This window comes from Ranitomeya variabilis, chromosome 5 (assembly GCF_051348905.1).
Source record: "Ranitomeya variabilis isolate aRanVar5 chromosome 5, aRanVar5.hap1, whole genome shotgun sequence".
Taxonomy (NCBI): Eukaryota; Metazoa; Chordata; class Amphibia; order Anura; family Dendrobatidae; genus Ranitomeya; species Ranitomeya variabilis.
The window spans coordinates 133,665,621-133,677,914 of NC_135236.1; the positions used below are offsets into that span (position 1 = coordinate 133,665,621).

At 44.1% G+C, this 12,294-nt stretch overlaps 1 protein-coding gene across 1 annotated transcript; it reads left to right on the forward strand.

The window, feature by feature from the left end:
- Window positions 1-1,053: 1,053 nt before the first annotated feature.
- On the forward strand, window positions 1,054-10,988 carry SNRPA1 (small nuclear ribonucleoprotein polypeptide A'). The gene is made up of 9 exons (XM_077263339.1): window positions 1,054-1,211; window positions 3,715-3,862; window positions 4,649-4,727; window positions 4,815-4,861; window positions 5,451-5,553; window positions 7,717-7,796; window positions 8,234-8,309; window positions 10,053-10,146; window positions 10,821-10,988. Exons 1-9 carry the CDS (start codon window positions 1,130-1,132, stop codon window positions 10,895-10,897), a joined length of 786 nt encoding a protein of 261 aa, XP_077119454.1. The 5' UTR covers window positions 1,054-1,129; the 3' UTR covers window positions 10,898-10,988.
- The last annotated feature ends 1,306 nt before the right edge of the window (window positions 10,989-12,294 follow it).

A 12,294-nucleotide genomic window follows, 5' to 3' on the forward strand; every position in this document is an offset into this window, starting at 1 on the left:
GGGTGGCTGGGGGCAGATGTTTTTAGCCACGGGGGGGCCAATAACCATGGACTCTCTCCTGGCTATTAATATCTGCCCTCAGTCACTGGCTTTACCATTCTGGCGGAGAAAATTGCGCGGGAGCCCACGCCAATTTTTTCCGCCATTTAACCCTTTATTTCAGCAGCTACAGCGCTGAAATTTTGCACATACACACTACTAACATTAGTAGTGTGGAATATGCAAAAAAAAGGGGATATGAGATGGTTTACTGTATGTAAACTATGTCTCATATCCTGTCGGGTTTGTGCAGGAGAAATGAAAAGCCGGCAATTGAATTACCGACTTTTCACTAACAGCGCTGCGTATTTCTCGCAAGTCACACTGCAGGTCCGTGTGGAATCCGTATTTTTCTCGCCCCCATAGACTTTCATTGGCGTATTATTTGCGCAGTACGCTGACAAACGCAGCATGCTGCGATTTTGTACGGCCGTAGAAAGCCGTATAATACTGAACCGTAATATACGGCTAATAGGAGCAGCCCCATTGAGAATAATTGTGCCGTATGTAATGCGAGTTTTACGGACGTAGTTTATGCGCTCTTATGTACGTAAAACACGCATGTGTGACCCCGGCCTGATTCTTCCCGTTTTCCCGCCACATTATATGGTGTCACGTATCCCTACAACACAAGGCGCGTTGTTCGTGTGTCATGAAGGGATGAAGTGTGGCCGTGGGTGTAATAAGGCGGATACGGGGGGCTCTGCAGCCATTTTCTTTCCCATGGGCCTCCACGATATGTCCACAATCCCAATACAAAGATCTAATCCCAGAAATGAACCCGTGCGAGTGATAAGCGCCGCTCTCGTCTCCATTATTCACGGATCCTGCTAGTGAGCAGTCGCCGCCGGCCGGACGGTACTCGGTCCCCGTGCAGTGAATGAGCAGGCCAGGTAGCTGATCCTGGATAATTGTGCGCTCGATTCGTTCGTTGATCCTTTTTTTCTGTCTGGTTTGACAGTTCACGTCTTGTGATTGGTCACCTCTGAAGCGCGTTACTACTACTTCCTTCTTAGTACCGGAAGTGACGTACAAGGCCCGGCCATCCTGTGCAGCGGCGTGTTGCACACTGTCCTCCTGAGGCGCCACCATGGTGAAGCTCACTGCAGATTTGATCGAGCTGGCGGCGCAGTACACGAATGCCGTGCGGGACAGAGAGCTGGACCTGCGGGGTAGGAGCCGGGGCGGACACCTTGGTACACGGCGCCGCTGGCTGCCACGTAGCTGACGGCTCCAGTGTGGGGCCTGTGAGGTGCACGGCTTGTTGGACCTGTAGGGGGCGCTGTGCTGTTCTCAGCGAGGTTTCCACTACGTGACGTCATTATAGGTCTCTCCATTATAAATGGTGCAGGGCCGGAGAGCGCCCCCCTCAGGTTATAATGGAGCTTGCAGTCTGTGGAGGAGGCCGGACCGCAGGCAGCAATATTGTCTCTGGTGCAGGTGTGAACATGGCCTGAGGCTTGTGGCAGATGTGGCAAAGAGATCATATTGGGGCACATAGCTGGGGGTACAGGGAACACAGAAGGGGCACATAGCTGGCATGGGGGCTTATAGTTGGGGAAGCAAGGAGATCATATTGGGGCACAGTGGGGTGCACAGAGATCACAGGAGGCACATAGCTGGGGGGCACAGGGATCACAGGAGGCACATAGCTGGGGGGCACAGGGATCACAGGAGGCACATAGCTGGGGGGCACAGGGATCACAGGAGGCACATAGCTGGGGGGCACAGGGATCACCGGAGGCACATAGCTGGGGGGCACAGGGATCACCGGAGGCACATAGCTGGGGGGCACAGGGATCACAGGAGGCACATAGCTGGGGGGCACAGGGATCACCGGAGGCACATAGCTGGGGGGCACAGGGATCACCGGGTGCTTATAGTTGGGGGAGCAAAGAGATCATATTCATGTGTAGCATTACAAAGTAACAATTTCAATGAATGCGCTGTGTGTACAATACTGGACCGTTCCCGCTTCCCAGGGGCAGTGTGCTGTTTTGGTTCTGCAGCATCAGACTAGCATTGAAGCTGGTTGGATTTGGGAACGTTCAGTGATCCAAACTGCTTCAGAGCAGCTCTTTTGAGATCAATTGGGAAGAGTTTTTTATCTTCATACGATGACATCCTCCTCTTTGCTTCCTGCTCCGGCGCAGGCGTACTTTGTCTGTCCTGTTGAGGGCAAAGGACTGCAGTGTCAGGCACCGGGAAAGGTCAGAGAGGCCCGGCGCCTGCGCACTGCAGTACTTTGCTCTGCCCTCAACAGGACAGATAAAGTATGCCTGCGCCGGAGCACCATGATGCCCATCGGACCGGACCGCCCCTGGGTGAGTATAATATAACTTGTTTTTCTTATCTTTCAGGGTACATTGGGGGCTTATCTACAGCATTCCAGAATGCTGTAGATAAGCCCCTGATGGCGGTGGCCGCAGATTATATACGAAATATGAGGTGACAGATTCCCTTTACTAATGATTTTTAGTAACTATTACATGATTTTTTTTTATTTTTTTTTTACAACCAATTTTACCCATGGAAGAACATGAGATTAACCCTATAAGTCGATGTGAAGTGTTATGGTTTTTGTGTGTAGGCACTGTTGGCCGCACAGTTTTAGATGGGATATGTTTATTTCAATTCACTTTGTAGCAAAGAAATCTGAGCATTGAATTGTAGGGCAAGGCACAATAAGTTACTGAGGCCTATATCTTAAAAATACCTATCAGTAGTTTGTTCAAGTGGCATTTATGATCCGAGAATAGGACAGTTCTTCTCCTGTGTGTGACACAGCCGGCCTATAGATGTCAATTGGCCTGAATGAAGCTTCAGATGATTGTTCGGCCGACAGCCATCATGCCCGTCTCTCCCATACCCAGGAACGATCATTTGGCCCAATCGCTCCTGTATTCTCTGAGAGAGCTGCCAACAGACATCTATCCTAATACCTTATCTCCGGAATAACAAAGTAAATCAATGTCTGAAAATGGACAGAAGTGACCGGCTTCTCCTTTAACAATCAGCTCGCCGGCGCCCCCATACACATTGGAGTGTCCAGACGAACCCATCGATATTGACAGGTTTGGCCGAAATGAATTCCTCTAATGTTTATGAGGGCTTTAATGCTTGAGCACCACCACTGTCCTAACTATCTATAGTCATGGCTAGGAGGTGGAACAATATAGGTTTGTTTGTTTGTTTGTTTGTTTGTTTTTTTAATATAAGTAAGGTCTCATTCAGACCTCCTTGTTGCGCACACCCATTTTATTCATGGTATTTCACTTAGCAATCATGTTCCCATTATAGTATATGGTGTAGTTCGCATGTGTGTTTTTTCTTATTTTACACACTGGGTGTCTGTGCACAAATACAAGTCTATGGATCAGTGAAAATCAGACATAACACGGATGGCATCCCTGTGCAGTCTGTGATTAACATTGCAGATAGGAGAAGCTTTGTCATCTATTTATCCAAACATGAAAAACACTGATGATGCTGGGGCCTTTTTTTTTTTTTTTTTTTATCATGTATGTGTTTAAAACCAAATATATGAATGAGGCCCAAGTGTTGCACCTTGTAATGTTTTAGTCCCTAAAACCGGTGACTAGAAGTCCTTATATCAAGTTATACATGTCAATCGAGGTGTCTGCATTAAAACTTCGATATTTTTGATCTCTCTAGGTTACAAAATCCCAGTGATTGAAAATCTCGGGGCCACACTGGACCAGTTTGATACTATTGATTTTTCAGACAATGAGATCAGGAAGATGGATGGATTTCCACTGCTGAAGAGACTCAAATGCTTATTACTGAACAATAACCGAATCTGGTAAGAGGGTCCATGGTCATCCCCTTTCTTTCTACTTTTCTTTTATGCCAGTATCGCTACTAGTGATGAGCGAGTGTGGTCATTGCTCGGGTGGTCTCCGAGCACGCCAAAATACTCTGAGACCACCCGAGCATGCTCAGAGAAACCCAAGTAACGAGCACACTCGCGCACCACTAATTGCTACGTTTAGGCTGTGATGTGGCTTCAGGGAGAATACATGCAGGCAGTACCCTATCATAAGACCTACTGAAACTGGTTACATAATGTTAGTAGTGCAGTGAACTTGCATTGTCTGCATCATTAAAAAAAAAAAAACAACCCTAAAACAGTTTCAGTGAGATCTAAAAAAAAAAAAAAATACATTTGCTAATGTTACACCTGCAGAAAACAATTAGCTTGTCATTTTTACAAGACAGTAAAAATCAGACCCAAGTATTTATGGTTAATTCCAACCCCCCCTTCCCACCACCTCTTCTGTTCCCACTGCATTAGTCAGCAGTGGTGGCATTCATAGCACCTGTGGCAAAAAAGAAAACAGGCTATCATTTGTATATGTCAGCCTGAAAATCTGAAATAGCTCTTGGAAGCAGTAAGGTGAAGAAAAAAAAATGACCACAGCTTTGAGGGGTTAAAAGAAACCGTGGTGGATTTAAAGACATGGCGACTCTTGTATGAAGTGAACTGAGTAACTCTAGCTACTAATGGGTTGAATATGTCCTTTTATTTATTCTCGCTTTGTTTCAGTCCTGTAAAGTACCGGTAATTGTTTTTTGTTTTTTTTCCTAGCCGTGTTGGGGAAGGACTTGAACAGGTTATCCCTAATCTCAATGAGCTGATCCTCACAAATAATAGTATTATGGAGCTGGTAAGTCATGTTTTTTTTCCCTTTTTGTTGTGTATTTTATTAGAAGCTTTACAGTATTGATATATTTATTCTCTATTTTATCTTTAGGGTGACTTGGATAATTTGTCAACACTTAAGAATCTCACGTATCTTTGGTAAGTCATTGTTGCACTACTTAAGGCCAGTTTACCGATATTGTATAGTCTGCTCAAACCTGAAGCTTATGGGAGGAGAGAGGCCTGGAGCTCATAAGTAATTCTGGTGGCTTTTTTTTTTTTTTGTTTACTGGCCCAATACAAACGTGCCAGAAAATGTAGGTTTAGGTGGATATTATGTTGTAATATCTCATATTAGGAGATTGTAACACTGTGCTCATGGTAGCCATGTAGAATACGACACAGAATGAAGCCCCCCTCCCCCAAGTGTTACTTGTACGCTTAGGCCTTGTAGCCGACATTCATACATGGACATATGCCATGTGCTTAAATCATGCAGGATAGCATGTGGAGTGCGTAGGGTCCTGATATTACCCCAAACTGCCTCCTGGAAACACTATTCTCTCCTAGAAATACAGCGTACGGGAGTGAATTCCTCCTTAATAGAGAAAATATTCTTCACACTATCCATCTGCCTTCATAATAAACCAAGCCACATGCCTAGGGCTAAACTACACATTTGGCTGCTTGCTTGCCTTGTAGCCATTGTTTCCAGTCACCGTAACCATTCATTACTTTCTATTTTCAGTTTATTAAGAAATCCAGTCATTAACAAGCGACATTACAGATTGTACGTGGCTTACAAAATACCACAGGTCCGTGTGCTGGACTTCCAGAAAGTCAGGCTGGCAGTAAGTGGTCTTCTCTGATGTCTTTGGTTGGCACTGATTGATATTCTCTGTAGGAGAAATGCTTTTCTTTATTAGCACAAGTATGTGAGAAGTTATGTAATCTGCTATGGGGAGTCTGTAAGCACAAAATGACCTTTTTAGCATAGGCACTGTGTACCCTTGGTGTGGCCGAGAAGCGGTGCTCCTTCCTTCCCACTTGCTTCCTCTCAGTCTATCTTTGGCTCCTGTAAATCCAGGGTCTTAAACCAAGAAGGATGGTGGAGAAGGGTGGGAAGAGGCCTTGAACGGTTTGGTCACACCAAGGGAGCACAGACCGCCTGTGCATCGTTTCAGCTAGCATTTTATGCTTACAAACTACCTTTTAGGCATAAGAATGTCCATGCCGAATGTGCTTTTTCTGTAGCAGTATAGGAAAGGCATCAACAGCACATAAGTGTTATGTGTAGGATCAGACTGTTTGCTTCAAGCAATTGGAATCTGTTAATTTTGCTAACGAAAAATAGTAAAATATTAAAATTTGAGAGTCCTGAGTGGTGGATATCTTTTTAATGGCTAACTGAAAAGATGGTAACAAATGGCAAACTTGGAGACTGCTCAGGTCTCTTTCTCAGGCTCAGTGTAGCACAAAGTCTGAAGTCACATTTCAATATAGAGAATTTATCATAAGAAATCAGAATGAAAGAGATTTAATGACCCCTTTGTTCACCCGCTGGAGCTCTAGATGAGGCAAATAATGGTGGCCATATATTCGGTGTAGGGTTTTTTGGGTTTTGAACAGATTGGCCACATAAAAACTAGCCTAATATAGTCTTTGGAGAGGTTGTGTGAACATACCCTTACGTTGGCTGTTTAAAAAAAAAAAAAAAAATTACTTTTTTTTTTTTTAATTTTTAGACTTGTATGTGCAGTTTTAGGGTATGTGCACACGATGCAGATTTAGTGCAGAATTGATGCAGAACTACACTGTGATTTACAGTACAATGTAAATCAATGTGAAAAAAAAAAAAAAGCTGTGCAGAAAAATCTGCGCAGAAACGCTGCAGATTTCAAAGAAGTGCATGTCACTTCTTTTGTGTGTTTCTGCAGCGTTTCTGCACCCTTCCAGAAATCTGCAGTGGTAAAATCTGCACAAAAACTGCACAAAAAACGCATAAACGCATAAATAACGCACTTGCGGATTCTGCCAGGAGATGCAGATTTAGTGCAGAAAATTCTGCACCACATTTCCTACGTGTGCACATAGCCTTAGTGTCACTCATTAAATAATTCACTTTCTTGTTAGATACCCTGCCAACAGGTGTTTGCTGCATCATCTGAGTGCATCATGATATAGAGGCAGATACCTTGATTCCAGCAATGTATCACTTACTGGGCTACTTGCTGTATCACTTACTGGGCTACTTGCTGTAGTTGTGATAAAAATCACTTTTATTAGCAGATAGTCACTAGAAGGTTAATAAATCTGCTGTCGGGTAGTACTCCATATCCGTGAGTTCTGTATAACCCTAAACCTAACTCTGGCAACTTTCTGCATGTGCACAGTGTACTTAACAAACTGTCAATGGGTGATGTGATTATACAGAGCTCAGCATTTAGAGAACTTGTTGATCTGCAGCAGAAGAAACCCTTATTTTATCAAAATGACAGCAAGCAGCCGAGTAAGGCTGCCGTCACACCAGCAGTATTTGGTCAATATTTTACATCAGTATTTCTGAGCCAAAACCAGGAGTGGAACAATTAGAGGAAAAGTATAATAGAAACATATGCACCACTTCTGCATTTATCACCCACTCCTGGTTTTAGCTTACAAATACTGATGTAAAATACTGACCAAATACTGCTAGTGTGACGGCAGCCTAAGTCACACATCTCTGTAATCAGGGTCTCTGCCCCTACATCGTGCTGCTCTCCTATTCCCTTTAAACTAGAAGACATCTCTTTTATAGTGGACTATTTTCTGCAGCCGTGTAATGTTCTGCATGTATAGGATGGCATTTGGCCCACACAGACACCAGTGTTGGTGCCACCCTAGACGGCTTTGGTTCAGTCTGAGCCCATGCCTCTTAGATCTCGTGTAACCAGACGATTGCTGAGCAGTTAGTCCCCAGTCTTCAGTTTGCTCTTGCTGATTCTCATTTAACTCTGTGTATGGTATCGCTTCAGGAGCGAGAGGAAGCAGCGAGTATGTTCAAGGGCAGGCGGGGTGCACAGCTTGCAAAGGATATTGCCAAGAGATCAAAAACGTAAGATACGAATTTCTCTCTGAAGCTTGAAAGTTTCCTTCACAAGCACCTTTCTCTGATACATCTTCATAAACAAAACTCTGCAAACTGCATATATCGTATTTTGCACTGTTGACCTGCAATTATGACATCAGTTGCAGTTTAGTCTCAAGAGACCCAATTAGTTTCCCATCTCCAACACTTAAAGGCCAAATGATTACAAACATTGTCTCATCTAACCATATAGTCATTTCACATCCTTTGTTTCTAGACCACAAATCCGATCTCCACAAGGTGCTTCTGGAGAAGCTTTCTTTATGTATCAGTTGTTAACCAAGATAAGATACTACACTGGGTTGAAATCACTTTCATGGCGACGCCTATGAAAGACGAGAGAAGCCAATAACCTTCTATGACCCGATTTTTGTTTAATCCTTTGTCTTCCCTTCTGTCCATAGATTTATTCCCGGTGCTGGTTTGCAATCAGAAAAGAAGAAATCTGGTCCCTCACCGAGTGATGTTGAAGCCATCAAGGTATTCTTCAGGTGTAATTCTATGTCGGAGCTCTTCAGAGGGTCATTAGTAGTCTCACAAAGTCTTTGCTGTGGCTGACTTGCCTGAAGTTGGTGCCCAGGACCCCCTTAGTACAGTGTTTGATTTGAATTGATAAATTGCCCTCTTTTGCCTTCACCACAAAAACCATTTATCATGTATCCACATTTGTTGAAGCTTTTAAGAGTCAGGGCACAACATTGGGCACAGGTCTCCCATTCTGACGTTTGGTAGGATTTGCATGGGCTGCCCAATATTTTTATACTGATGAGTGGTCCTTTGAGTATCTAAAAGCTTGATGGGTGTCAGACACTTATCATCTAGCATCACTTCCAGTTTAAGCCGGGTAAAGACGTTTTATGGAGCAGAACACACCACCACATACACTGTTTAATCCGTGCTGACCCGTACTGTAGAAGAGCCGCTATTGAAGAGAATCCGCTGTTCTGCACCTTAGTGTTTACATTTAGCCGCCACAGCCGGTGATGATAGCCCATCGGTGGGGGTGCCGGACACGCAATCCTCTCCCAAATTATTTACCTAGTCTGTGGTGTAAAAGTAGGGGACAACAGTGATGAGCGAGTGTATTCGTTGCTGGGGTTTTCCCGAGCACGCTCTGGTGGTCTCCGAGTATTTGTTAGTGCTCGGAGATTGTTTTTGTTGATGCAGCTGCATGATTTAGGGCTGCTAGCCAGCCTGAGTACATGTGGGGGTTGCCTGGTTGCTAGGGAATCCTCACATGTATTCAAGCTGTCTAGCAGCCGTAAATCATGCAGCTGAGGCAACGAAAACTAAATCTCCGAGCACTAACAAATACTCGGAGCCCACCAGAGCGTGCTCAGGAAAACCCGAGCAACGAGTATACTCGCTCATCACTATTTATGAAGTCCAAAATACCTCTCTACAGGGACTGTCAGCACAGAATGACTGTCCAAACTAAGTCATGCTTCACGGCAGGGCCAGTAATTTACATACACCTTCCCACCTGCTTGTTTTCCCTCATTCTCCACCATAGGGCCAGAGAAGGGTGGAGATGGAGGCAAACCAAGCAGGTGTGAATTAAATTATTGGCCACACCACGATGCACCTGTGCTTAGTTTGAACAGTCGTTCTGTGCTGACTGTCCCTATAAGGTTGTGATGGTCAGTTTTCTACAGAGCTGTTGATTATCTTTGTTAAAGAATTTTGAAGCACTACTAAAGAAAATGTTAACCCGACGCAACTCATGTCTTAAAAAAAAAAAGACAGATTTGGAAGGCAATCCCTTTAATGGTTTGTTTATCTTACAATTCTTCATAAGTTAACAAGATTTGCCTGGAAAATTCACTGGTTGGCCCCAATAGTCTGTCCCAGCAGTGATGGCATCCCTGACCACCCATGGGATTGGCTGCAGAGGTCACCTATAGTCAAATAGTAGCAGTGAAACAAATTAATTCACAGTTGATGTGCACCAAGATTACAAAATATTTAATATATTCTGTTTTGAAAAGAAAACCAAAAATCCTCTGGCATATTTTTCTTCAGTGTAGAACATTCCTGTGAATTTGTCATTCATCTAATTATTTAGCAAAATTATAATGTAGGATGTGTCCTCTGCTCTATTCCCTCCCACGTCATTCGTTATATAATTGTATAATAGTGTTTTGAAGAATTTTAGTTTTAGACATGTACTGTTGATTTACTTAAGGAATTGGTTAAATTTGTCAAATTCTCGTCATGTTCCAGAATGCCATTGCTAATGCTACAACCCTAGCAGAAGTGGAAAGGCTGAAAGGTTTGCTGCAGTCTGGTCAGATTCCTGGTAGAGACCTTGCTCCTGGTAACATTTTCCTTTGCTTTCTCATATTGCTTTTCATACTAGCTTATTTACCTTAGGCTGATCTGTGGATTTTAAGTAATAAACTGATATTAATTTGTGGTAAACAATCAGTAGCGATGAGCGAACGTGCGCTGAAGTGTCATCCGAGCACGCTCATGTGCTAATAGGAGTATCTTCGGCGTGCTCGAATGCTCTGTGGCTGCTGTCGTACAGCCGGGGGACATGCAGCCACGACGACTGGAATATAGCATTCGAGCACGCCGAAGATATTCTATTAACACACGAGCATGCTCAGATAACGCCTTATCAGAGCACTAATCAGTATACTTATAGTGATTCATAGTTTTTGGGGGTTTTGTTATCCGTTTAATTCCTGCTCATTTTGGGCTTGAGCCCAGGACTGGTTCTAGTCACTGACAGCTATCTCTGTACACACACACACACACACACACACACACACCAATTCTGTCCATCACTAATGACGTCACCCATTTTTCTTCTAAGCCTACAGTTAGCAGAAACATAAAGGGGGGAAAAAAGTAAGAGCAGGAGGAAATATACTGAATCTTTCACAAGATCGTGTAATCTAACCCAGGCTGCACGCAAATATGGCTGCATGTGCAATGTGACGAGGGATTTCATGGTCTTACTTTGTTTTTCTGCACAATTTTTAGGCAATGAAGTGTTCATTTCGGAGGAGGCAGATGAAGAAGAAGAAATGGAGGAAGGCACAACTGCCAATGGGTCCTGAGCCACCGTCATTACTGATACACTATTGCCAGACTGTTTGTTTCATTGTAAATGTTCTTCTGTAAATTTTGAATAAAAGTTTTTGTATTTTATTTTGCTGTATGGTTTGAAGTAATTACTATGTTATCGGCTATGTTCCCACGATGAACTTTTGGTGCGTTTTTGATACTGCAAAATTTCTACCTCTATTATTTAAATGGTGTTACTTGCGTTTTTTGTGCCATATAACATGCATTTTGTCAAACTTATCAAAAACAAAGTACCGTATATACTCGAGTATAAGCCGACCCGAGTATAAGCCGATCCCCCTAATTTTGCCACAAAAAACTGGGAAAACTTATTGACTCGAGTATAAGCCTAGGGTGGAAAATGCAGCAGCTACCGGTGAATTTCAAAATTAAAAATAGATGTTCATTATTGCCCCATAGATGCTCCATAGAATGCTGTGCCATATACAATGCTCTGCACCGTTGATTATTGCCCCATAGAAAGCTGTGCCATATACAATGCTCTGCACCGTTGATTTTTGCCCCATAGATGCTCCATATAAATCTGTGCAATATATAATGCTGCTGCAATAAAAAAAAAAACTACATACTCACCTCTCTTGCTTGCAGCTCCTCAGCGTCCAGTCTTGGCATCTCTCCGCACTGACTGTTCAGGCAGAGGGCGGCGCGCAGATTAGTACGTCATCGCGCCCTCTGACCTGAACAGTCAGAGCAAGAGGACGGGAAGACGGAGCGGCGCCCGGCGTGTGGAACGCGGACAGGTGATTATGACATCCTTACCTGCTCCCGGCGTCCCTGGCTCCTTATCCCGGACAGCTGGTCTCCGGGTGCCGCAGCCTCTTCTCTGTCAGCGGTCACCGTTACCGCTGATTAGAGGAATGAATATGTGGCTCCACTCCTATGGGAGTGGAGTCCATATTCATAACTTTAATGAGCGGTCCCACGTGACCGCTGAACAGGGGAAGAGCTGCGGCACCGAAGACCTTGGGACGGGCAGGGGGAGCGCCAGGACTAGGTGAGTATGTGACACGCTCTCTCCCCCTCACCCGCCGACCGTGACTCGAGTATAAGCCGGGAGGGGCACTTTCAGCCCAAAAATTTGGGCTGAAAATCTCGGCTTATACTCGAGTATATACGGTAGCTTTATTTTACTTCCTTGTATTTGGCTTTGACATACGTGGGTGTGGGTTACATGCATTTTTGATGCACTTAAACATGCATGTGCGGTTATTACCTGCGATATTTCTGCATCTAATGCAAGTCTACGGAGAAATTCCCCACAGGAAACTCGGTATACCCACAAGAGAAACTGACATGTTGCTGATTTGACTCTCACACCTGAGGTCTGATTATGCTGTCTTAAAAAGCACAGTGGGCGGGAGATTTATAT